Here is a 27699-nt window from a genome sequence, read left to right as displayed (position 1 = left end):
GGCGACAACCGGACCGTCCCCATGTAGTGAGGACTTACTATCCAACTTAGAGGTACCAATAAGTCCGAAATAACAGTCATGGCCTAAGATAAGAGGTGGTTCAAGTTATTAACAATTTGTGTAATGATACTTTTGAGAAAAAAGCTAAGTTGAAGAGATTTTTTGACACACTGGAATTTCCTATATTAATTTCAATTGAAGTATATTAAAGCTTAAAATATAATAAAATACAGCCAAAAGTAAGTAAAAGACGGCAAATACTTCACACAACATTATTACCTATTAAAAATTGTTAATCAAAAAACAATACAAAAATAGTTCTTAGCAGTGTTGTTGCCCATAGACCTACCTCACAGCATTTGACAATGTCGCTTAGCACAACTGTTCCTTCCAACCGAGCGGCATTTTCCATTACGCTAGTGACCGCTTTTCCTGCCGCGCGTTCAAAAGCAAACCGGCCAACTCTCCCCGATACACAGTCAGCCGCAGCTCTAAGGTGACCCAACTTCGATACGATCAACACTCGCACGCTCGCTCACTAACTCTCTCTCTCTCTCTGGACTGCGTGAACAGATATACTGGGGTTCGTATAAAAATGTTGCAACGCTTTTCAATTTTCCCTCATTTTCCATCCGACCGTCGACGGGAGCGCAAGTGCGAGCTGTGTTTATCGCGCCCGGAGCGTGTAATTGGGTTTGGCGCGGATTTTAGTTTTTTGTTTTGTTGGTGTGCATTTTTCCAACCCTGTGTGTCGGTGGGGAAATTTTTTCCAACAACAGTCGCTGTTTTCCTACCCCCCCCCCCACATTTCGATCCTTCCCTGAGGAGTGTCCTGACAAGTGGTGCGAAGTGTGTCAAAAATGAAAGAAGAATGATAAAGCAGTAAAACACGAAAACATCATCGCCAACCGAAAAACCAGTCTATCAAGAGCCATAGGGTGGCAAAACGCTTTTCACGCGTCCCCATGCTGGCGGCTCGTCATCGTGCCGTTCGTCGTCGGTGGTGCCTGCCGGCGGGCATCGGTCTGGCGTTTTGGTGAATGTTTTTTGGAGCCCTCAGTTTGACACCCGTCAGTGTCACGGAAGTGAAGACGAATCCTCCCCGGGAAGGATCCCCGGCGTACGGAACGGAACCGGAGCACAGGGCAAAAAAAGGTAGTTGAACTGTTGTGAGGTGGTGAAAAACAGAAGCCGAGTTTTTGGTGTGTGTATGGGTGTTGTTTTCCCCTCGATTTTTCACGCTGTTGGTCAAATGTTCCTGTTCAATAATTGCAAGTGAATGATTGTTAATGGTGGCACACAAAATAAGGTGAAACAATTATGGCATGCGGAATTTTTCCAAAAAGAAGTGCTGATTGTGCGCTGTGATTAGTTTTGTGCTGTGTAAAGTGATCCTCACGATCACTGTGATCGTTTAGTGCTTGCTGTGATTATACGAACTATTCTCGGACGATCAGTTCCTCAATAGTTATGGAGTAATCAACAGCTGTTTCAACATTATCCAGATAGAAAAAAAGGAAACTAAAAGCAAGAAGGTAAGTTTAATGTGAAATCTGTAACACATAAATCACTTTCACTAAACAGCAGATCATCAAAATGTCCGATAGAACAGATGAGTGTGTCCCTTACGGTCTGTTTTTCCATAAAAAAACCCCGTTGCGTTTTCCGCACGCCAGGATGGACGGCAACTTAGTGTCAAGGTTATTATTAGCCGGACAACCTTCACCGACGATGGCGACCGTTTTTGGCATAAAAATAAATACGGTTTCATCCTCCCACCCTTCACCCACCTCGTCTCGGGCTCACTAATTGGAGGAAAAAGGTTAATTCATAGCTCATTAGCCTGCTGTTCGTTCGACCGAGATACGGTCCGGTACAAAGTAAAGCGACCAACCATTTTCGGACCGGGTTGCGCTAATCGAGCAGGCAGGATGGAATCCCACACGATTGGTTCGGTGTCCCTTGGGTAAGCCCTGACCACCCTTTGCCATCCTTTTTTCCCTGGACGAAGCGTAGCGATGAGTGCGTTATTGGTACGAAAATAGATCAATCTTCTCTTGTTCCTCTGCTTTGGCGTTGGTGGCCAACCGGGACGCGTGCTCAGGTTAGGTGTGAATGTGAGGTGTGTGTGTGTGTGTGTGTGTGCAAGGTGCGTGTTTAGGGTGCTGCTTTTGACCTCGTCCGAAATGTAAACAAGCCGTTGGAAAACGGGAGGGCAAATTCAGCCCCACAAAATGCGTACGTACCGTCAGCGGTTAGCTAGCCGCGTCTACCAGCTGATGGTGGTGGATTTTGAAGTTGGGCTAGGCAATCGATTTGTGCCCGTTTTAAAGTGGAACTGTTAACCTCTGTACATGAACGGTAGGGAATGGACGTTTTTTGATGGATTTGAAAATGCTTTTGGATAAATTTGTTTTTGGATAATCATGTCTTTGATTGCAGAACTTTGGAAGGGATAAATCAGATCTCACTCATCGGCTTAGGATATGTAGTCACAGTTTCAGTTTTATTGTCAGGTCCTTTCCGAGATAAGTTATCTGACTCCTAATCGATGTTGGGTATATGGCAAGGCAAGAAAAGAGTCTGCATCGTTTTTTTTAACTGATCGAATGGTAGGGTTTTCAAGAGATTTAAATGAACCGACCGGGGATCAACATTCATCTGGACCGGTTCCCTCGTAGGGAGTACTGACTATTTAATCAAGTAGTAGTCTAGTCCAATAAGTCTAGTCAGCCAAAAATGATAGCGATGATTCAAGAGATCGTTAAAGCCAAGAAGGACTTTCATTTTACACTTTATACAAAATGAGGTAGCCTGATGCTATTGTCCTTTATTGTACGTTAGCCACGGATTGGTGGAAAGGTTTTATTTCAATAGGATGTGGTTATCAGTTCCGGCGAAATTTCTAATAACTCCTGGTGTTTTTTTGCGCAATTATTCCCAACTAAAATTTGAACAGCTTTGCTAATTTCAAAAACTGTTCGGTTGTATTCAAAAAGTCACGGTATGCTCTGGTTCACTATATCGTTAGGACGCTAGCATCATTGGTCATTTATGCGTCTGGCGTCCTGAAACGGCGTACTGGACCTAGTTGATGTTCTAGACAGCATTATTTTATCTGAACAAGCATACATTTACATTGTCCCTGAGAATAGTGTCTTTAGCTTAGTCTATCGTTCAACCTGATGGGCATGTAATGCGGGTTGCCTAACAACCGGCGCTAATGCTGTAATTAATTTAAATAAAACATTTATCATTGTATTTCACACCTAACCACAACAAAATCATAATTTTCACTGCACTCATACACCTTTAGACATCTTAACACACCGTTTATCCCTGATGACATCTTTGTTGTCCCCAACAAAAAAAGAACGCACAACACAAAAAGAGGCAAAACAACAAAACAAAACAAACCGTTTGCAGTTTCAAAAATAAACAAACTCACCCACCAGTCTTGTGTCTTGTGACAATCGGCTGATTTTCGGCCGGTCTTTTAATAGGTCATGTGTGAGAACACACATCTTTGCTTTCCCCCTCCGTATCGCACCGGTGCGTTTACAAGCGACCGTTAAAAAATGGTGTGCGAAAATAGATTGAATTTTGCTAATTTTTTACCCACCTCCTAGGCTCGCGGTACGACCCGTGGCCATCCTCGTGCATCCGTGCAAATGCTTTTTGCAAGGAGCGTAAAGGTGTTTAATTTAAAACTGAAAGGAAGCAGCGTCACGGTAGCGGAAAATCGATTTTACGGCAAATGGCGAACGCTGCAAAGTGCATAGAACCGGGAAGCTACTTCCAGCTCATCCACACAGTCGGTTTGCAGTGCGAAGGTCACGTGGTTTGAAGGGGGAATGGAAATATAGGGCTAGTTGCATAAGACTGTAGCAGGATTCCTGGGTAGATGCATAGTATCCTGGGGCGTACATTACACGTGACCCTCGGCAGTGTACCCTTCCAACCCGAGGGATACCTTAGACAGCCCACGTTACAGTGGTAGTGTGTGTGTGTGAAACACCTTCAACTGTTCACGAGCATTAGTATAATAAGGCTCCAGTGGGACACGCTGGAAACCACCACCATTTGGCCGCAAGTGTGACCTGGTTTATGTATGGTCTGGATTTCAAATCAAAGTTTCTCACACTTCCACCAGTTTCCCGTGGGAGCAATGGCGAGCAATCGAATCAACCATTACCTACGCCAACATCAACCGTGTACGGAATGAGTTAAACGATCACGCGATGTGCTCGGGCTGCCATTTGGTGCCTGCCACGATACGCAAATTTACAGCTCGTATTAATTCTCTCGTGTCAGCGTCCTTTCCTGGGGCCCGTGTAATGCAATACGACAGTCGTCTGTCCATTTAGGGCGAGAGACTATTCGGAGGTACGCCTTCTTCCAGTGGGTGAGTTTCCGTTTTTCTGCGACAAACTATAACTAACGCTAGACGCACCGAAAAAAGACACACTCAAGCAAACCTATTAAATGAACTATTAATCGGCTTCGTTCCTTTTCGATCGGTGAGCAGTTTTGCTACGGTGTAAATATCGCAGAGTCATAAAAGCTGCCCCTGACTGCCAAATAATGAAGCCACTTTGTGGAAGGTCTTTGTGAGGTCCTTTTTACGGTCCTTTTGCTCACCTCTGCTTTGTGGCGTGTAAAAAGATAGCTTAAGTTGGTGGCGAAACAGCAATCCTTCCCGGCGCCAGGTTTTGCAGCGAAAGGCTGCAGTGAGTGAGCAGGATAATGTTGAGCAAAGTGTAGCGAATTCGATTACAACAACTTACCGTGTCGGTCACGCTATCTTCGGCTTCTTCGCAAGAGGAACCTTCAAAGTGTGTTACCTTTTGAGTTGTTGCCTGTTTTACCTCCCCCCTTTTTTTTGTTTGCCGATTTCACCTTGAACGTTCAGCCAATCATGCAAATCAGCGCTCGGGTGTCGCGTGCAATCCGTTGATTGATTAGCACCGTACGGTGGTATTAAAACGAAATAGCAAGATAACTGAACCTGGAATGGCAACAATTTAGGCACAAATAGCAATGCTGGAATGCTGCACACGCTAGTAAGGTTCAATAGCTTCCGCGAAGATGAGTCGGAATAGGGAATAATATGTGACCTTGGTTGAATGGCGATTAGTTAGCTGTCGCCAGTTTAAATATGTGATGTGATGAATTAACTTCCAATCAATCATTTTCGTTTCCGGTAATATTTTTCCTCTTGAATATTGGAAAGTCAATAATGTTACAAAGTCAAGAGAAGCTTTTAACTTAAGAAACTTAAAAAATAGTATTGTTATAGCAATATATATTTAAATTAAAATCCCATCCGAACAGTTACGTCGTAGGGAAAACAGACCATCCAACTACGAGGTATCATTAAGTCTAGAATTTCATGACATGAATGATATCTAATGATATGAATAATATCTAAGAGAAGAGGTCGTTAGGCCACGAAGAGAGAGAGAGGGAGATTTTATAATCAATTTAAAAAATTTAAATAAATAAAACTAATTAAATTAACTAATTAAAGCCTCTTTAATTTATCTTACCCTATCAAAACGGCCAGGCTGTCCTTTATGAATTAATTTAAATTAAAAAAAACTAATTTATATTAACTATTTTTGAACTAAGCTATGTTTAATGAAATTAAAAACTAATTTACATAGACTTTTTATTAATTTCACTCCCAATTTTCCCAACAATATTGTAAAACACATTTTCGATGGAGACGCCTGGTCGTGCACGAAGTAAGCACATGTCATTTGGTGGAACTATTATCCCCATATTTAATAAAAATAAAATCACATCACATTGCGTCTACTTCAGTTGATAGATCTACTCCAGTTCAATGACTCCCAACAAAATAATTATATCTACGGTAGCGTGTTCACCGCCCATTGGCAAATGGAGTGAAATCACACCTGTGCCTACCATTTGGGGACACACGGAAACCGGTACACGAAAGGGTAAAACAGGAGAGGGACATGTTTCTATTTTTTTTTTGCCGCGCACAACAGACACAACAACAACGGCCATAGCAATCAATAATCATCGTTTTTCCAGTCCGGCGTGGGGTGTACATCCACGAGTGCAACACGCCAAAAGAGCAGACGAGGTAAAATAGAAGGAAAAAAAAGGAAAAACACTTCCTTGGGTGGAAAATTACCCATCCCATCCAGTTTGTTGTTTTTGTTCCGCCACGGCTTTTGGGCAATTCACGACTCGCTTCCATCCCATCCCCAGGAGGACCGAACGGATCGGGGGGTTTGGGTTGAGCGGAAGGATGGATGGAGGCGGATCTCGCATACCAATCGACGATGGAAAACAAATTTGCTGGCCAACGGCTGGAGTGAGCGAAGCGAAAAAAACAAAACGAGAGCAACACAAAACCGGGGATCAAAACCCGGATCCCGGGCATTTAGGTGCGCGATCGAACGTGTATGGTTCGGCGGCATACATGCGTCATTCCCGCTACTTGGCGTACGTCATTCGCGATTTTCCGGGGGAATGTGAAAAACATACACACACACACAATCTCCTCCTCTCGATCAAGCTGGCTGCTCGATACAGTTTTCCGATACCCCTACTATCGAGGTAGAGGCAAGCGAGTGGAAAAGGGAAATTGTTGCATGAGTGGCACTGGTATGGTTTGGTTTGGATTTTAGGGAAAAGTGTAGGGGAATTCGAACGGTAGGAGACATTCGTCTGCTCGAGATTATCAATACGTGCTCTTTTGCCCAAAATGTGACACACGATCTAACCTACTTTACATATCGCTGTGTCCTGATTGGTTTGCGTGACTGTTCGTGACGAAGTAGAGTGATAGTTTGTTGCTCCAATTTGTTTTTAACAAACAAACATGCAAGGTGTTAAAAACCAACAAAATTGAACAGGTTTAATGGAAAATTCCTTTAAATTTTGGGTGTGTGGTTCATTCGTTATTTCTATTTTTTTAAATGTTCTGATTTATCATAGCGTAAGTTGCCTTTTGTGGTTATGAAAACATCTCATTAGCTCTTTATTATTCCATACGGACTTTTTCCATTTTGGTGTGATCGTATTGGTTTTCATTCGCACAGGCTTTTATCCAAATAAAAACGCTCAATTTACGATGTGCCAGAGCGCGAATTTATGGTTATTGACGTTAAATATGTAATTATACTTCGCACACAGTTGAAAGCGATTATTACGCATGCAATTGCATGTTTTTATTTTATTCTAGTTAAAGAATGGAATTTGTGGTGTAAGGCAGAATTTTATCAATAATATGTTTCTTATTTTTAAATCTCTACACTATGGGCATTGGTAATGTCTATCGGTCATGAAGAATTAAATAATGGATAATAAAAATTAATAGCAACAAGTTTAGATATTTTACAAAAATTTCTAGTGATCACAAGCTTTTTTAATAGAGTAATTGAAACATTTACAAAAATAGCCTTCAATATAACATCCTGTTGGGCTTACTTTCTTAACACACCTTTATTGTGCCCATAGTCTTTCTTCTGGGACGAAATTCAACAACACCACGTATTCCCTTTAAAAATGACCACGTTATACCGAACCACACTGATGCTAAACAGCTGGGCTGAAAATCGAAAGCTATGGAGCTTGTTTTCTTTCGTTACGGTGCTGTTTTTAATTCGGTTAAGACGAGACAGACCGCGTCTACCGTGTTCGATGCAGATCTTAACTGCAATGATGCTTCTTAATGCCGGGCACCATCTGGTTATTGTTTAGCCCGTTTGCCACACTTTTCTGGTTGTGTTTGATTTACGAGCTTTGGGTGCCGTGTTTTTTTTTTTTTCGCATTCGAAACGAGGTGCACGTGTGGTGAGGAAAGAATTCGTACAAACAACCAGCCAGCCAGCCAGCCTGCTAGCAGCAGCCAAACATCGTAAACAAAGTACGTGACAGATGTTATTAGGGAAACGATCGTGAGAAATGAAAACATTTTGTTGTAATAAAATGTTTCTTCTTTCTTTCGCTTTACTACTCTATCTGAGATTGAAATTCATGTAGACAGAAGGAAAAATAAATAAAGCCAACTAATTCACCATTCCGTTTATGGTGTGTTTCAGCTCATGATGGATGGATCTCCACCGAAAACGAATCGGAAGGTACGCTTTTCCCTACCCGAACCGGCCGTTCCTGCCGTTCCGTCGACGACTCCCGTTCAGAAGCAACGCATGGCTCACGGCACTATGCAGTACGTCAACGGGACACTCATCAGCCAATCGCAGCAGACTTCAGGCTCCGCCCAAACGCGTGCCCATCAATCGCTACAGATAACACCGACCCCAACATCTGCCACTACGTCGATCGGTAGCGCTACAGGCTATAAACCGAAGGAATTGAACAATAAAATCGTCCTCCACCTGCGTCCTACGGTCAGTTCGCTTGATAGTGGAAGTGAGCTGTCCTCACCGAAAGGATCACCAGGCGCCTCCACCGATAATAAACAATCGCGCCAGAAAGCGTACATGCAGAAATCCGCATCGGGGAATTCATCGACCAATGTAACTACGGGGTCGGGACGGTCACTTAAAAGCTTGCCACAAATTAATCAAAAGTTTCCCAGCTCCGAGGACTTGAACAATAATGTCGGTGGTGCGAATCGTGCGAGATCGAGCGATGATCTTGGGACGATCGCGAACGGGCTGTGGAATCATCCGACCAAGAAACCAACCATCATACTGCGTACGATCTCAAACGGTGGTTCACAGACGCATCCCGCCAAGGCTCCGTTAGCGTCCCGGGCGCGAACGAAATCGGTCGGGAAGTTGCCCGGAACTGGTGGCACTGGTGGACGACATCAGAAGTCCCTTATCTCTCCACACCTAGCGCCGATGGATGGAGTGATGGCAAGGGTGCAGGAAAATGCGACCGGCATCAAACAGGGAGAGATGACCGGGGGAAGTGAGTCTAAGGATCGTCGGGGAGAGGAAATCAATGTGTCTAGTATTATTCGTCAGACGAGCACCACCAACGGTAACAGTCATCGTTCGATGTATGGGAAAAGCGGACAGTTTCTTGCCGTTCCTGAATATACGGACCGGTACGAGGGTATGGAGACGGCCGTATCGGCAACACTGAACGATGAGGAAGAGGATGAGTTCGAGGACAGTGAGCAGGATGGCAGTGGAACGGGACAGAGCGATGAGCGGAATGGAACGGCCAGCGATCAGCCAGGCAGCGGGAACGACCCGCTCAAGGGTATTGTAGGGGATGACGGGAAGTTCCGTTGTGCGAGGGATACGAACCTAGGACGGGACCGCAATACGGCTCAGTTTTGGGACTTTGTTGAGCGGTGGCGTACGAATCGGGCGCTCAAAAAGCTGGAAAGTGCCAACCACGAACCGAGCGCACCGGTCAGTACGGCCGTGCTGATCGGATCGGACCGGGGCAAATCGGAAACGAAAAGGTAAGCGTGTTGTTTATATTATACTTTTGTATTAAATGCGATAAGAGAAACATTCTTAGTTGCTGAAGAATTATTTGATTACCATTTTAAAAAATATCAATTTAGTCTTTGCCTATTTCCTATTCTATTTAATTTTATCAATTTGGGTGCAAAATTTCATTAATATCCTTCAATTCGTCTAAAATTTTCCATTTCGTAGTACTGACTAACTAGCCATTGGTAATTTAAGTCTAAAATGCCTGAATGTTGTGGCTTGATGTGCTCAAGACTGCTCAAGGTTTTAGTTGCCCAAAGGCGAAGCCTTGATGTGTTCTATGCCTTTTACCCTTGATATGCCCATTTTAAAGTGGAAAGTATTTGCCAAACCCTGATAAAATGCCCACAAAAAATACTTTTAAGTGGGTTCAGCAAGAGCAAGTGGGTTTGAAGGATACTCAATCAAATATTTAACAGAAGTATTCAAACAGATGTTAAATGCTTGAATCCTTAGAAAACTTGTCTGAATCTCGGCATCCGATAGCCACGACATTTATTTTGTTTGATTTTAGTCAAGAGATTTTCTTTGAGAAATTTATTTTTTTCTGAATTGATGAGAACCTACCATGGAAACAGAATAACTAATCAGATTTATGTATTAAAAAAGCAAACTTTTAATTAAAAACAGTTTGTTTTAAAATTTAAGCATTTAAATCCATTTAAAATAAACGCTCGATTCAAAACGCTTCACCGCATGAAATATTTCACACATTTCAACCCATAGCATAAAGCTCACTTGCTGATGGTGAAATATTTCACCTTCTTTCAAGCACTCCTCAATCCACGCGTATAAACTTGCTCCGAAGCATTTGCTCGTGCTGGCTGCGTGTTTTTTAAACGCCCAGCAGCAGCAAACCGCTCATTTACCATCCGATAGCTCGTAGTATACGGTCGGTCGGCTGGTAGCTCCCGGGGTGTTGTTTCAATAGTGCGGTTTAGCAAGTGACGCAAGCAATTGTTCCGTTAACATCGGTGTAAACCGAGAAGCTGGTACGCAATCGGAAAATAGTTCAAAATAGTGTAAAAAAATCGATCGATAGGCAATAGGTGAATCGCCATTGGTTGTGGCCGCGTGAATATCGTTTCCTAGAGTGAAGTTGTTTGTAATTGTTTTACAAAAACGATAAATAATTCTACAACGTACGGCTGTGCGCGAGTGCGTCTTCAAGTTCCATTCCTAGTGTTTTCCCTCAACACGCTTCTCCAGTCGGTGTCGACCGAGTGAAACACGCGCGTCACGGTTAGCGAAAAAGGAAGCTTGAGAAGCGAGAGAACGCAAAAAAACGGCGGTGCTATAAATCGTGAGTTATATTTATTTTAAACTGCAAATGCTAGACTGCGCCACCCATCCTGGGGTGTACACGGTTTGCATTAATTTGATGGTGATTTTTGAGTGAATTGTTCGTGTGCGTACGTCCGTCGATCGATGGTTCGGAGTTGTTGTTTGATCGCTGGAAAGCGAACTTGAAACAGTTGCATTTATATCCTACAAATTTCCGATCGAATATATATTTTTTAATCTATATTAGTAATGAATAATTAAAACATTCTGCGTATTGCACTCTTATCTGCAATGTTCAATGCGGATACCATCCAATCAAAATTTGGGTACGTGGCTGCAGATAATCATCGTTTGATGTTCGCCACCCGTAATCCGATTTAATTACACGACAGCACGGTGCACTTTTCCCACCTCCCGAGTCCCTCTGCCCGCTGCGTGTGTCACGTTTTTTTTTTTGTTCGCGCATACAAATTCACGTGCGTGTGTTAATAAAGTGAATTTCTCTGTCCAAAATTCCTGCTCAGTTATTCAATCCGACCAGACCGACCGATGAAAGCGGATAGCCCGGGATCGATTTGGAAATGTTAAATCCGGGTGCAAATGTTCTTTTGGCTGTAAATTTTCACTCCATTCCCGATCCCTTCTTTCCCGCGCCAAGCTGAATGCAAAGGGGGAAAACTCACCCATTTTGGCCACTTGAAAAGGAAAGACTGAAAAACCTCCCACGAAGCGCAAAAAAGAAAAATCAGTGGTAAAACAGCACATAAATATAATTAAACGCCACTTATTGGGCCGCGGAAATGAATAGGTAAACAAACATGCTCCGCTACATGCTGTCCGTTAAAAATATCAATCCAGCATCGATCGGTAGGTCGGTCGGTCGGTCGGTCGGTCGGTCGGTACGGTGTCTGGAACGGTGGCAAGCTAGAAAGGTAGAAATAGAAGTAAAAAAACGGATGTTGTTGAGCCGGGGGAAGCTCTGAGAGACAGTGTGGCGTTTGACATTAACGATCGAGCGGTACGAAAAAAAAACACGAACCCACACCACATCGCGAATCGTCCGGAGGCCTTCGAAATATTGGGGGGAGGACTCGGCAAAATTGGAGCAAACTGTTGGTGTGTTGGTGAGTTTCCTCCCCCCCCCCCTCCCGATTGGTGAACATGATCATGGGAAAAGCGGCACTGTCATCACACAAATGTTTAAAATAAAACAACCATCAAGGAAAACCCTCCGAAAAAGAGCGATCGATTTCGAAAACAGCGTGAAAAGTGTGATGATGAACTCGATGAAGCTCACACATCCACACACCCAGGCATATTATTTTGTGTCAGTGGTATGTGCAGTGGTCTGTGCAAGAGAAGGCAATTGAAGGGAAGGAACAACCACCGAACGATAGTATCATCCGGTCTCGGAACCTTTGCAAAAATGGCGCTGTACCGTACCAATGACAGCAACAAACAACAATTAGTATAAATCAAAGCACGCGCGGATGTGGCGATTGCATGCGGTGTGTTGCCTATTTGCGCCATAAAAGTTCGATCGAATGGTGACAGTGAATGCAACTGCAACTGTGTTTAGTGGCGTGGCTCGAAGTGCAAAATGGCTGGCATTCTTCTAAATTTATGAAACGAGAAAAACGGAGAGAAAAAGAGCGAAAAATGACTACAAAATGAAGATCTTCCGTTCACGATCGCCGTGCGAAGATATGTCAACATGAGCATCGCACCGACGTTGAACGCTAGCCAGACTTGTACAGGAGTAAAGAAACATTACCGTTAATTACCTCCGACTGGCGGTGGCGATAATTAATGAGCTGATCCGTATCTAAATTGACTCGTACAAACAAACCACCAGGCCGGCAGCACTCGGCTACTGCCCAATTGACAGGTGATAATACGTTCGCGAAACGAAGTATTCGCCTGGGCACGGGGCTCGTAAATCAAAACAATTTTCAGCACCGGGCAAACAAACAAAACTGGGTGACCACCCAGTTTGTATTTCGGTGGGTGCGGGTTGAGCCATCGCTGGAACACTCCTTTTCTCAAACTCGATCCCAGTTATCGCACATCATTTCCCATCGTATTTATTTAAAGCGCCACTTTTAAGCACACACACACCTTCAGCTTAGGCATGTTTTTTCCCCGACCTAAAGCGCTTTAAATCCCAATACCTGTTAAGTGTTCTAGGAGTAAGAGGTAGAAGAGCGCGCTGGAAACAAACTGATCGTACGTACCGAAAATAAACAACCAGCGGGTTAAAGTAAGTGTACGACAGCTTTACGATGCATTATCGGGATAGGGCAAAGAAGACGAAGACGAGGTGGAAAGATTTTATCAGCGCTGCGCTACTGCTGCACTTTGCTAAGTGATCTTCAAAGGCCAGCTTCCTGCTTACGATGTGTGTTACTTGGTGTGATTTATCGATTCGAAGCCGTACCGCAGTGCGTTTATTAATAGCTTCCCGAAGATTGCAAAACGCGGAAGGTAAAGAAGGTCCAGCAAGTCTGGCCAGGCAAATCAGTGCACGGCGAAGGCCCGATCGTGCAACAAATTCGTCCACAAGGTACAATCAATTGATTGATTGTGCCACTGGTGGACGGCGTGTCGTACAAATTAAATTCAATCAATTGACCCTGCTTAAACCCTCGCTTCTACTGGTGAGATTCTGAGAGGTCCGGGACCAATCGACAGAAACCCCTGAATATCTCTTCTTCCCCGATCAGGGTAAAGAATTCTTCAAATCTCGATGATCCACCTACCGTTTGAAGTCACGCTTTACACGTCCAGCGATTATTTTATTTAACTCCTTTTCAATCCAGGCCCAGGAGACTGTCTGGGCCTGCCGTAGGCCGTGGGAAATTTTTGGAAGAGCATGGCAGCTTTCCTCCCAAAAAACCCCCCCAAACCCAACGGTCTCAACCGACTGCCGGTAGTCGTACCGAGAAAAAACAGCGTTGTAGGATAAATATTTATCCACCAAAGAGATGAATGTATCACACCTCACGGTCGTCCGTTCCGGAGCTCCGTTCCCCAGCGATCGAGCCATTCCTGAAGTGCTGACGTGTTTGGTGTAGATTTTCGCCCCTCGTCTGGATAGTACGCGGTTCCTTCGGCCGGTGGTTCCTATTTGTACAGGACCGGGGTGTTTTAAGCGAAACGTTCGCGAGTGAAGGAAATGAAGATGAAAAATGAATGTGCTTACAACGCTGTGCAAACTTTGTGCGAACCATCTCCCCCGAACAGAGAGAACGTACCCTACCGGAGTGCGTACCACGCGAAAGGGTTCTATTTGGGACTTTTGATAATTTATCATAGCTTTGCTCTAGCGTTTACCCTTCCCGGTGGAGGAAAGCTGTCCACTTTTATTTACAGGAAAGATGCAAAATCGCTCTGCACCACACACTTCACCAAGATGAATATCCGCCGTTTAATATTTGCTTGTCCAGCGAAAGCTAATTAAACGTCAATCTGTTGCAAAACAAACGGCTTCGTCGGTTAGTCCCGGTTGCTTGGGTACATGTGCACTGCCGATTAGCTAATCCGATTTTCGCTTGTTGCGACATTGAGAAATGCTAATCAACATGCTTTTCACTCTAGCGTTTGATAATCGCACATTAACCGGGTAGCCTTATCAGGGGAGGGAAACCTTTGGGTCATGTATGGGAAAAAAAACTTTCACTATCGAACAACGTCATTCAGCGGGGGAAACAGCGAGACAGAGGGAGAGACAGAACGAGCAAGCGAAAATAAATACCCAAACTCAATGGCCGAAAAACGTAAACATCAACCATCTCTTGACCAGGGTGGACGTTTGGACGCGATAGTACACACGGTCCGGAGGGGAAGCTGTTAAAGCACACCGCATCAAGCGGTTATGACATCGAGTTGAATTTTTATGCGTTCGGTTTTGTACATTTTGGCATCCTCCCCAACTTTGTAGTGTAGCTGATAGGGAAGTAAGACGCAATAATGACGCTGCACAGCTAGGACTGGTGGATGTGTGATTTGAAAATCGCATTGTTGTGAGGTTGTTTTTTTTCGGTTTGGCTGTCGGTAGAATCCAAGATGAGTGTGTTTTAATTCGTGGAATAAAATTCCCATGTGGTTACCGTAACTCTCGGTAATCCTGGCTTCGAGTATCAAGCAACACTTGAGCGAGATCAACCAAAGAAGATGATCGTGCCGAAGAACGGCAGACGGTGGTGAATGAAATCTTCTCGCCCATTAAGCTTCAGCTGAACTGTATCTATCATCGGGCAGAAATTGTTGCAGGCATCTGGACGATCACGATTGATCGATTGACACGCAGCACCGTGGTTGCTGCTTCGTGGAAATCTTGTACGCAATAACCCAAACAAACGCTCACAATGGGTATGATGAAGTATTGTAATAGAAATTGTAACGCCTTTCATATCGTTTCACACCGGCTAAAGATCAGATGTGAACCTCAGAAGTAGTTACGATCAAAGAAATCTGTGCTAACACAACTAATCCTTCCGAATTCTACGTGTTGTGTTGTGCGCCACTCGGCTAGGCCGGAGTTGTTGAACACCATCTGTGGTACAATTCACGTGCACCGTACGTACCGCTTCCCGGGGTTTAAAAATAAATTCTTTTCCCCTTTTCTCGTCGTGCCCTTTTGAACTGGCGCTACTACCAGGACACTACGCATCTACGCAACTATACCGTGCAGCGATGCTTTGTGTTGTGTGATTTTCCACCGCTTTCCACTTCAAAGAAATGGATCGGGGTGCAACCGATGAACTAGACATCCGTTTCAAATCGTGACGGATTGTGTGCAGGTTAAGCTGTGTACTAAAATTCAGTACAAAGAGATATTTTGTTTTCACACAAAACGAGGGATCAAGTGAGATGAATAATGGGTTATATCTGTTGGCGTTTATGACTTTAACTTAACATAGCTTCTATGGCATTTTGTCCCTCGCAACAACTCAGTTTCAAGCTGGAGTACTAAAAAGAGTACTCCAATAGAGTGGCGACTAAGAATTTTTAGTACAGAGTTTCCAGTCACAAGTTGGTGGCTTTACACTCGAAACAAGGAACAGATTTAAAAAGATCTTGATAAATCTCTATGTGATGTTGATCAAAACACATCGTCGTTGTGTCACTGTACTCAAACCCGCAACAAAATATGGCCTACTAGGAATCTTTAGTACACCGTTTACAATCACAAGTTGATGGCTTCATATTAACATCTTTTAAACTTCACCTCAAGGTAAATTTGCCGGACACGATGGTACAGCCGGCCATTTGTCAACCATGCCGACCGCTCATTAGTATGCATTTGTCCACGCGACCTCAGTCAACGCGACTTACGCTCGTTCGCCCATGTCTTCTAATCGTTATTCACTCTGCTGCTTGCAGCCTGCTTTATTGTGTTGTCCAAACACCGCGCGGGTTCGGTCTTATCGTCGTAATGCTCAGCTTCGATTAATGAGCCTATTAAAACACAAAACACTCATCAGTGGCCCAGCGAGAGGAATTGTAATTGAAAAATTCTCAGAAATCGCTGGCGCTGTGTTCTATGTTCCGGAAGTGTAAAAGAACGTCCCTTGAACGGTTTGTAACGTGTTACGTCAGCGAAGATGTACGAGCGGATGGCGGTATGAGCGTGCTTCTCCTTCTCCCGGGAGGTGACATGTAACCGTGATTAACCCCGTGATTTAGTTGGAGTTCCCTCACGGGCGGACGACACTGCGAGGCACCCGGCGAAGGTGCTGCCGGGCATGCACGCTGCATGGTGCCAACTGCACCGGACGAACTCCGTAGACGACGAAGACGCTACGCTATTTATATCGATTCGATCGAGGGCAAGAAACTGGCGAAAGCATACCGCACGGTCGGGAATGTGGAAAGCCACTAGTTCGGTAGGCCCCATGTGGGAAATGTTGTACTACTTTACTGCCCATCACCAGCATAAACACCGTGATGCTCTTGCTTCATCGCGTTCCTTCTGGGTTCCTCCTTGGGCGAGATGAACCACGGTTGGGTGCGAGAATGGGAAGGAAGAACCCACGCACACACACACACATTCCTCGGTCAACGGCACCATCGCAGTGTGTAAATCTTCCCACAGCTGAGTTGTGCAACTGGTTGCTGTGTGGTGACTGGGCAGGCTCGAAGCTGATGCAACTTGCACAGCTCAGTTTTGACCCTGCATCATCATCGGGAAAAGGTTTTTTCTAGAAATCGTTGAGGGCGCGACAAGACACGAGCCATTTGGAAACGAATAAATTAGCGCGCAACATAAACAGCAGATCAGTTGGAGGAAGGAAAAATCTGTGTTCTTTTACTTCAACCAACCTACAAACGTATGACGTCAATAAGAAGTGGCATATTTTGAAATAGAAAATTTAAAGTTATTTACTATCTAATGCCGCTTTCATCTGTATTGCTTGCAGCCCAACGTTAAGCTCGCGAATACGTGCCCTCAGGATGAGTCTTGAGCAGGTACCGACGGTGACGACGCTGCTGCGTGCATCCCGCGACGCCAACGAGTACCTGTTGAAGGAAGTGTTCCGAGACATTCTGGAGAATGGCATCTCGAAGGAGAACCTCAACTCTACCGATCGCAGTGGAAGGGTATGTATCATGTTGGGCGTGTTTTACTAAGAGACCTTTACAATGCATTTAAAAGCTGCTGTTCTTTATTAATCCCATTCCTGCTTCTGTAAATCAACTTAAAACTTTGCCAAAACTTTGGTAACATTTTTATTTATGGTTCCGTTAAACTTTCTAAAGGTCTCGGCCTGCCATTCCTGGCTTATTTTTAATGACCAGTAGCTGGACATTCCGTCCTTCGTACAGGGAGGTAGTCTGAAAAGGAATTGATCCTCTGTTTTATCGTATGTAGCTCAACACCGTTAGCACCTCGGCTATACAACAAACAGCTATGGACAATGTCTTTCTCCACTGATCTAACGAATTTTAAGATAAATTGAAAATATCGAGAGACTTGTTTAATTGTCTCAGACTTTATGAAAAAACAATCGAAAGCATGCGCTCCATAAAATATCCTTCTTTTTATTATAAAAATCCATGGAAAAGAAAAATTCACAAAAAATCGTTCTTCCGTCCAAAATTCAAGGCTTAAATATGTATCAAGTTGTATAAGTCAAGCTGAGATATGTACACGCTTGCCAATTTAAACTTAAAGTTGAACGAGACAGGAAATAAGCGATTGAGACTCATGCCTACAGTGCCTACACACAATAGTTTTCCTTCCGGCAAACTTTACATGCACCTGCAGCTCATTATAAAAGAGAGCTTTCCCGGGTGGTTGAATAAACTGCAAGCTACCGTTAAATAATTACCCATCTTATTTTTAAACACCCACGAACAGCACCGGTCCTTACGGTTGCTGTCCGGAAGATACATTCATCGTCTGTGATGATTGAAAACATGGAAATGGATGGAATAAATGAAGCTAATTGGAGCGTGTCATCGGGACCTGGTTCTCTCGGACCGTTGTCTCTCGATTGATTGTCTATGTGCAAAATGGTTTGTCAGGTTTTTGCGATCGGACCGGCTACCGGGTGTTTCAGTTGGGAGTAGGTTGCAGAAGTTTCCCGATAATTGTACCAAACAAATAATGAGACATGTTGTGGGAGAGAGTGTACATGTGTTTCTACTATAGTTTAATCGTAGGAAAATTAATTAGCCTTCACATGAATGCTTCTGGTACGGTCTGGTTGATCTATTTACAGTACTGACGTGATCCAAGCCAACAGTCTAGCGCGCGCACACGCGAAATCTCGACTCAATTGTGGAATCGGCGTTTTAATCGCTTCGGACGCATTGTGCACGGAGTTTCAGGGAGGATCGTTAGTCAATTTAAACACACACACCCAGCAAACCGCACCATCCGCTGACTCACCATCCGCTCACATGACAGTCTAGCGGGTCCGCATTTCCCATCCTTAGTTGGGTTGGCATTTGGCAAACATGAAGGGAAGGAATGGCACAAATCCCCAGAAAAGCTTTCATTTCCCGACAGAGCGCGATGTAAACAGGAGCGGCCACAAGAACCCACCGCACTGGCCCCATCCGAATGCATTCTCCTGCAAGCGTCCCGTTTGGAGGTAAATAAGATTTGAGCTTCTTCGAGCTCGTGGTGAAACCACGCTCTGTGTGTTCCGGGAACGTTTTTCATTGGCCATTAAATGGCCATTGGCAGTAGGGCCAGAGGGACAGAGCAACCGGGGGAAATAAAAGGGCAGGAAAATTAACATGAAACCCGGTCAAGACAACAAGCCGTGAAACAATACGGTTAGCAGGACCCCGTTTCCCGGTTTGAAGCTCGTTTTTTTTCACCCGGGGCTACGCTGGACGCGCATGCCGTCGATGCGGTAAACTGTAAACTATTTACTTTGGCACCAGAGGCACCACAAGGGGGCTGTACGTTACAATGATGGTTAAAAATGGGTGCCCAGGACCTGGTGGGCGGTGGACTTTGATTCGCTAGACGCAAAATAGAAAATACAAGCAGCTAAATCGAAACTAAGGTGCAACAATTAGTTGAGCTGTAATAATTCAAGGGAGGAAAATTCTCCGACACACCGTCTGCTACCCATCGGGAAAAACGTGTAAAAAGAGGGGGGAAAACATCCGTGCCGCTGTTGTGTATGCCGGTCCGGTTCGGAAAAATGGGGTGCCGATCTCGATTACGGACGGCGCAATTTGTTTACGCCTGTTGTCATCGGTTAACGCGCGTCCGGCGTTGGCCTTTTTCTCACACGGGTGGGAGTGTGTGTGCGTGTGTGTGACCGTGGCCAGGGAGGGTGTAATAATTGTGTTCGATTTCGTGCCGGACAGATGAAGAAAGGTTTTAGCGGCTAGGTGGTATAAAATCTTTCCTCACGGGTTTGCGATTTTTTTTTTGGTGAAAAACGGCAAGCACACGCATCCGATCGCGATCGTTGGCCCATTAGCAACGGAATGCACCGTTTTTTTTATCATTTACTTCGATGCAATGGGGTTTTGTTTGTATTTTTTTACAAATATTTTACAAACTTTTTCACGTGCGGCGCTAAGTTTTGAATGACCCTCAAGCGATCAAGTGATTTTGTGCTTTGTGATTGAGTTGTTTAGGATGTTTGAATTTCTCGTGATAAACATGTCGCATTTTGAGTGTTATTTATAGCATCCGATAACCTCTAGCCGACAACATATGGCCTTATTTTCAAAATAGTTTAGGTTTTATAGAGCCTTGTCATTAATTCATATTAACCTTATAGTTTTACAGAGTGAGTGTGGTTTCTTACCAACCACTTTCAACTCAAAAATGGGATATGATTACTAATAATAGCTAAAGAAGGAGAACTATATATGTTTTTAATGTGATAAAATTAAAAACAAACACATTGTTACTATCTTTTCGTTGGGCAGAAAACTCCTGTTTGTGGCTTAACTTCTTTTCTTCTCCTTTGGCCTAACGACCTATTAGGTCTTACCTGCCATTTCTGGCTTACTAAGCTTAATGATACCACGTAGTTGCATAGTCAGTCCTCACTACGGGGGAACGATCTGGATGGGATTTGAATCCCGGTCCTGTCGTATGAAGACCGGCGATGTCATCGCCTCACCACCGGGTCGTTTGTGGCCTAATTTTGACCTAAATACTCGTTAGTTCGGTAGATTGTGCTGTTTGTTCGATAGCAAAAATTGGTTAACATTGTCCTAAAAAAATTGGTATATAAAAATATAATAAAATGCCAAAATGAAATTAAAGACCGAAATCCTTTCACTTTAGGGGTCTTTATATATTAAAACACTACAATGAATTTAACGATTTTGAATTCGTGTAGCTATGACCAAAACAGTTGTGAACTACGAAGCTCTCCTTCCTTTTTTCCTTGGCATAACAACCTCGAAAGGTTTCGGTCTGCCATTTCTGGCTTTCTGTGAATTGATTTTACCCGTAGCAAAGTAGTAAGCCGAGGAGGCAGTCTGGATGGGATTTGAACCTCGGAATGTGTGAAAACCGGCGTTGTCCCTTCATGCACCGGACCACCCCAAATGAAGCTTTACTCATGCTTTAAGGCTTATGCCTGAGCCAAGAAATTTGGTAATATTAGGGATTGACCTGTCTGCGGCTAGTGACGGCTTAAAGTGTAATATGGAATATATTCCGGCCACCTAACAGTGTAGAACGAGCTTCAAAACAGCATGGCTAGACGACACAGCTAAGGCTGAAAAACAAAACAGAATAGCGAAGAATATCCTTGCCAAGATCGACAACATCCTTCGGAATCCGCCATGTCGTCCATTTGAAAATCACCTAAAAGGACCTGCTGTTGGCGCTCGGGAAAAGTATCTTGCCATTGAAGAAGAGACTCCCTAATGACCACAAATATTGTTAATAGATTTTTTTTACAGCAAACCTCCATCAGAAGATCTAGTTCAGCCAGGTTCAGACCATACAAGAGTTCCAACTAACTATGAGGCCCGATAATACAAATTTACCTTGTAGCGAATCAACTACAGCTCTTTTATTTTGCTGATCGATGCAGCTGGAATTACTTAACCTTCCGTGTAACGTACGTGACAGACTACAACTTCCTTTTCCGCTATTCGATCGTTTCCGATCATTCCGCCGCACGGATTAATGAACTTCAGCGTATGCATGAAATGTTTCCAAAACTAACCCCCCCACCCACCCCCTCCTGTGTACTCGTCGTATCCATGGCCAAAAAGCCCCGATTGGCCCTCTTGGCCGTTTGTTTGGCAGTGGTAAAAATAATAAATTCACCGCCACCGGCTACCGCTTGGTGTGCGTGACGATTCGACGCTCCTACAGTAACCAGTCGCCAACCTCTCCACTTCCAGACGGCCATCTCGTACATCTGCTCGACGAATTTAACCAACTTTTTGGAGCTGTTTTTGCAACTGCCCGGCATCGATGTCAACAAACCGGACAACGAGGGCAACACGCCGCTGCATTTCGCTGCCCAGGCCGGTAAGTGTGTTTGTGGTTGGGTAGAAGTAGAAGCGGTAGGGACATTTGATATGCAACCTAGTGGCTGGTGGCCACTTTGGGGGCTATTTATGTAATAATGGGAGAAATGGAACAACTGAAGAATTTACGGAGCAGCAACTTTATTTCATGACCTTATCGCTCTGCTGACGTTTCGCTACTGATCTACTTTTCATCCTCTGCCCAAGGTGATCCTTCTCATTTTACTCGGTACAGGGTGATCCTGCCTGCTACCCAACTAACGTTTTTGATTTTACATCCGGTCGTCCTGATTGAAGTCAGACCCTTGATCTTCATCATCTCCCTCTTCTGCTGTTAACGCATAAGCCCATAGCCTCATATTATCTTCACTTGTACTCGTCTCTAGCGGTCCTTCGCCAAGTCCTACTTTCCTAACGCGATACCGCCCGTTGCGGTTTACATGCATAATTTCGTAGGGACCCAAGTATTCGCTAGCAAGTTTCTTACCAGCAACGAATTGCGTTCGTTTGATAGCTACCAACTCTCCTAGCTTATACCCTGACGCAGGTTTTCGTTTCTTATCGAATTGATCCTTGTAGCGCCGCTGCGCTTGTTCTATAGCAATACGAGCGTCTTTTCGCAATTCCTGCCTTACGTTATCATGATATTCATACCATTCTTTATTTATAATTTCCCTCAGCTGATCATCACTGCTATTTTTCATCTTCACGCCAAACATCAGTTCAAACGGTGTTTTGCCCGTTGTTGAATGATAATACGCATTTATCGCACGTTGCACTCGGTTCACCCACTTAAACCATTTTGACGGATCTTCTGTCGATAGTTTCGCCAGCATTTCTATAGCCGTCCGGTTAACTCGCTCCGCTTGTCCATTTCCCCGTGGCACTCCGGTAGTAGAAACGATGTGCTCGATACCCTGGTTCTGAACGTGCGCAGCAAATGTATTGGACGTGAACGCTGATCCTCTATCGGTGATAATCCTTGTCGGATTTCCAAACACGGCTGACCAACACTCCAGTTTCCGTAGTACTTCCTCAGCAGTTGTAGTACGTGTGGGGTATAACCAAACAAATTTAGAAAAACTATCAACTATTGTTAGAATATACCTGTATTGTTTCGCTGTGGTATCCATGGGGCCTACTTGGTCCATATGAAGTGTGTGCAAAGGCACGTCCCCTTTCGGAATAGGACCCAGGTAACCCTCCTTCAATCCAAGCTTCTTATTGTGCAAAATACACGGAACACAATTGCCAATGTGTTGTCGCACCTTCAACTCCAAATGAGGGATCCAAAACTTTTGTTTGTTTACTGCTTGTTCCTGCACGAAAGGCAGCCTGCTGGGCGCATGCCTGAATGGCATTATTTGTCCATCGGGAACGATTTCCAGTTCAACCGGACTTTTACTTGACCATTTCGAGATGGTTTTCTCCTTATCTTTGAAATCCTCGATCATTTGCCCTATCTCATTCCGATACTGATGATGTATTGATACTTCATTTGCGCCGTTTATCGTCAAGGCATTCGCACACAACACATCGTATTGTTCCTGATTCTCGCTCACTCTTGGTTTTATTTTAACGCCCTCCGCAGTTACCAAGGCGTCCATCGCACACAACGCATCCCTTCCCAAAATCACTTCGTAAACACTGCTATTGTCTGGGACCACATAAAAAGACATTACCGGATAATTTTGCCCGTCGATACACACTTCGGTTTCTACCCGACCCAATGCCTTCGTTTTTTTTCCACCAAAACCGTTGAATACCATGTCGGTCTTTGCCAACAATAGGCTACCGATTTTGTTCATAACACTGTATTGTAACAAACTGTATTCGCTGCCGGTGTCAAAAAGCGTTTTGAAATAGTATTGCCCGATGCGCATGTCAACAGTTCCACTATTTTCACTCGAAACGAGGTTCGTATTCCCAGGATTGTGCCTGTTTCGATTTCTTGGACAACTGTTCGACACGTGGCCGCGCTCACCGCACGAATAACATTTCGGTCCTTTTGTTCGAGAATCACATTCCCTTGCTCGATGACCAACACCACCACACTCGAAGCATTTTTTCGGGTTTTCTTCTTTAAGACACTTCTTAGCTTCATGTCCGACATCGCCACAATTGTAACATTTTCGTTGATTTCTTGGTTCAACTCGCGTAACACTCTTTTCCGATGTTCTTTTGGCTTCTGCTCTTTCAAGGAATAACAATTCCTGCTTTAGCTCGGTCATGTTGCTCGTTCGATACAGTGACGCACGCATTCTTGTTTCATGGGTCACGCCGTCCACGATGTATTCGATTAGGCTGCATTCGTCAATATCGGCGTCACGAGCTATGCGTTGCATTTCATATACGTACTCAAGCATAGTTTCCTTATGCGTTTTCCGTCGAGCCATAAGCCTTCTATGAACATCACCCGAGCGCACTATCTTTTCGAATTCCTTTATCAGTTTAGATCGTAACACCGGGTAGGATGATAAAGTTTTTTCCGTCGCCAGGAAACTTCTCGCAATGCCCACCATCTTACGTCGACACATGATGAACATTTGGTCTTCGGACCACAGTGCCATTTTTGCGACACCCTCAAAATCGTCGAACCACGCTCTAATATCCTTTGTCAAATCCGCTCCATAGGGCTCAATTCCGTCCTCCACATCTCGGAATGAGTATGGCTGCACTGGTGTATGGATTATGGCCGTTTTTGTCGCGTCTACTAGCGATCCGCTTTCCGCATCCATATAGCCCGTTGTGTTCGCGGCATCTTCGATGGGATTTTGTTCGGGAACGGCTTCTAACGTTATTCCGGAATCCATGATCCGTTTCGCCAGGTCCTCTTTACTGCCGGACGTAGCCAAGCCAGCCATTTCACACTTCCGCACTAGGCCAACACGCGTAAATTCTTCCACCAATCGTTCCATAGTTTATTCACACCTCACGACCGGTAACACACAGCTCACATACACGTCGATTGTTTCTTTTTAGTGCACACAGCACTCTCACATGAAAAACAGCACACAGCCGAAGCACCGAATACTTTCCAGGAAACGCCTACCACACACGCGCACGTCGATCCCTTGGCGCACACAGCAACCACTCACACGACCTGCCGCACACAGCTAGTAAAGCGAACCTTTTCTGCGTATCGGTATATTCACACCCGTGCAGGTCTTTATTTTGGCGCACACAGCAACCACTAACACGACCAGCCGCACACAGCAAACGGGTTTTGGGAATAGGTATATCCCACTTCTGACACCAAATGTAATAATGGGAGAAATGGAACAACTGAAGAATTTACGGAGCAGCAACTTTATTTCATGACCTTATCGCTCTGCTGACGTTTCGCTACTGATCTACTTTTCATCCTCTGCCCAAGGTGATCCTTCTCATTTTACTCGGTACAGGGTGATCCTGCCTGCTACCCAACTAACGTTTTTGATTTTACATTTATATATGGGTGTATGTATGCTTAAGCCACTAGTTTATAATGCAGCAAGTGCGTGTTGTGCAGCAAACCTTCTGCCAGGTCAACAACCACCAGCCCGTAGCGATGTGTAGTAATGCAAGGACACTAAACACACAGAAAAAATGGAGAATCGAAGTTGAATCCTTGAATGCTTCTGATCATGCTGAGTGTGCCCTCTCTCGTACAGGTCTCTCGGACGTGGTGAACATGCTGATCACGAAATGTCGTAGCCTTATCATCGACCCGAAGAACAATCTCGGTTTTACGCCCCTGATGAAGGCGGCCCTGCAGGGCAGGACGCGGTGCGCCAAGCTGCTGCTCTTTGCTGGTAAGTGTCACACGATGGGCCGTTGTTTTCGGTGAAGATATTTTCCATTCCTTCCTATTTCTCGCCACGTGGTGTCTTCCTGGTGCCTGGTCTGGTCATTCCTGGTTTTACCTCCCTCGGACAGGGGCATCGCCAGTCGAAACCGATACCGGACGAGGATTTAGGGCGGAACAGTGGGCTCGCTTTTGTGGCAGGTATGCACGTAACAAAGTGTCCCTCCCTCTCTCGCTAAGAACTCTAAATGAAACCTTCTCTTCTGCCAAAAATTCCAGACACACCTGTGCAGAAACGATAGAACAGTGCGCCCGGGCCCGGTTGCTGGACAAATCGACACCCTGCGGTAGATGGTCGCACGACATCAATCTTCCGGTGGACAAGAATGCGCTCAAGGCACGCAGCTGCAGCATTACGCCACAACCAACGCAGAATGGTAGGCCAAGAAGCCCTCCCCCAGTTCTCACCTGGTTCTTACTTTACCTACCTTTTATTCCGTTCCGAGTAGGTTTTCGCTCCAAGTTCCGCAAAGTATTTCCGTTCAACTTCAACTCCTCGAAGGACACGAAAGCGGTCAGCAAGGAGGGCGAAGAAAACTACACAAAGGATCTGGTCAACTACCTAAAGTCGGCCACACTGTGCGTGAGCGGACCGGCCCTGTCGGCCAATCGGAAGATCATACAGAGCTTGATCCGACCGTTGGAAGTGCCAAAGTAAGAGTCCGCCCTAGGGACAGCACGCGGAATTGGAGCGGTGTGTTGCTGTGTAACCGATGTCAAACCGACCGACTAACAAACACACACACACACACCTCATAAACTATACATCCACAATTGCAAGCTAACCCTAAAACGATTGACTTTAACTCCTTCGCTCGCATGACGAACCGTGAGGCTGCCAGGGGACCTGCATGTTTAAAATTTTGCTTACCTTTTCATCTGCCAAAAAAAACCCATCCAAACAAACAGACGGGCATGGATCGCTGCATGCAGTGGGCGGTAGAGTGTTGTTGGGTACAGCTCTGTTCGAGAAGATTTAAGATTTCTCTTCTTTTTGCCCCCCTCCATCCCTTGCCACTGCTCTGCACTGCCGATAGACTTGAGGTGACCTATGCGAACAATAATGCACTCATCAAAAAGTACGAAGCATCGCTGGAATCGAACGGATCGGGTGAAACTGTGCGTCGTAACTCGGTGGATGGCAGTACCACCTCGGACAGTCGGAATGCGTCACCGGCACACTCTCCTACGCCGGTACGGGCCAAGGTACGGAACTAATTGGCAAGCACATCAGGCAAGCTGTCTAGCTGGCCCGGTTCCTTGTACAGGAGAGTTGGGAAGCGAATCCGGCAGCTAATAGGAGATTTAGCTGTTGCTGATGCTGATGATACTAATTGTGGAGCATATGTCGGTGCTTAATCTCCTTGCCGGACTACATCTACTCCTCGATAGACTGCTGTAGCTCGCGCAGCGTAGTGAACACACATCATACGTGTTTCAGGAGAAAGAATCTTAAACCCGCTTATGCAGTATATGTTTAATGTAATCGTAGGTGTTAAGTAGTCAACCAGCTCCGTAATTGAAGGGGTTGTTTGGAGTATCAGTCAAGTTAAGCATAATCTAATACATGTATCGGTAAGCTTAGTGTGCAGTATGCAGTCGATGCTGCAGGTCGCTCTTAACAGTGGTAAGAAGTAGGAACCAATAGCAAACAAGTGAAACGTATGTGTAAAACAGTGTAATAAAGTATATTTTTACCTTTAGTCGATGAAACGAGATGGATTTATTTTTTTTATTTTTAAATGCTTGAAAATTCTATGCTTTTTCAGATAAGTCGTCTATTTCAACCGTCAATTTAAAACAATAGGTCATCCATGCTACCTTACGAAAGCTGCTTCTCATTTCCGTTTGAAGTCAAGGTTGATCGAGAACAAAAGGAAGGATTTGTATTTAATGGAAAGGCACATTTTAAAGCCCAAATTATCTATGATTTGATAAAACTTCACCTCAAATGTAACAATGAACACGTATGGATTTTTTAAATGATTTTTAACCCCAGAAAAGAGTAAATTCCTAAACGTTTATCCCACTCCGGAAAGATTTCATTCGAAAATGGAATAAAAAAAAATCTTTTCATTTGCGTTGAAATATTTCACGCTCTATTTTGACAGCTGCGACCGACAGTCTCTATGC

General features: G+C 44.6%; 1 protein-coding gene across 1 annotated transcript; it reads left to right on the top strand.

The window, feature by feature from the left end:
• Positions 1-624: 624 nt before the first annotated feature.
• LOC118512630 lies at positions 625-27279 on the top strand. Its single transcript, XM_036057325.1, has 9 exons — positions 625-1535; positions 8082-9424; positions 17165-17345; positions 21591-21720; positions 25373-25513; positions 25638-25707; positions 25786-25943; positions 26016-26220; positions 26604-27279. Exons 2-9 carry the CDS (start codon positions 8085-8087, stop codon positions 26782-26784), a joined length of 2406 nt encoding a protein of 801 aa, XP_035913218.1. The 5' UTR covers positions 625-1535; positions 8082-8084; the 3' UTR covers positions 26785-27279.
• Positions 27280-27699: the final 420 nt, after the last annotated feature.

The sequence above is a fragment of the Anopheles stephensi genome, chromosome 3 (genome assembly GCF_013141755.1).
Source record: "Anopheles stephensi strain Indian chromosome 3, UCI_ANSTEP_V1.0, whole genome shotgun sequence".
Taxonomy (NCBI): domain Eukaryota; kingdom Metazoa; phylum Arthropoda; class Insecta; order Diptera; family Culicidae; genus Anopheles; species Anopheles stephensi.
Note: the sequence above shows the minus strand (reverse complement) of the source record. Positions and strands in the feature narration are given on the sequence as shown.

What these genes read in the sequence shown, in the direction of transcription:
- LOC118512630 (XM_036057325.1), top strand. Translation starts at nt 8,085, where the DNA reads ATGATGGATGGATCTCCACCGAAAACGAATCGGAAGGTACGCTTTTCC. An exon ending in GGCAAATCGGAAACGAAAAG is followed by an intron (nt 9,425 to 17,164) that starts GTAAGCGTGTTG and finishes TATTGCTTGCAG; the next exon opens with CCCAACGTTAAGCTCGCGAA. An exon ending in GCATTTCGCTGCCCAGGCCG is followed by an intron (nt 21,721 to 25,372) that starts GTAAGTGTGTTT and finishes TCTCTCGTACAG; the next exon opens with GTCTCTCGGACGTGGTGAAC.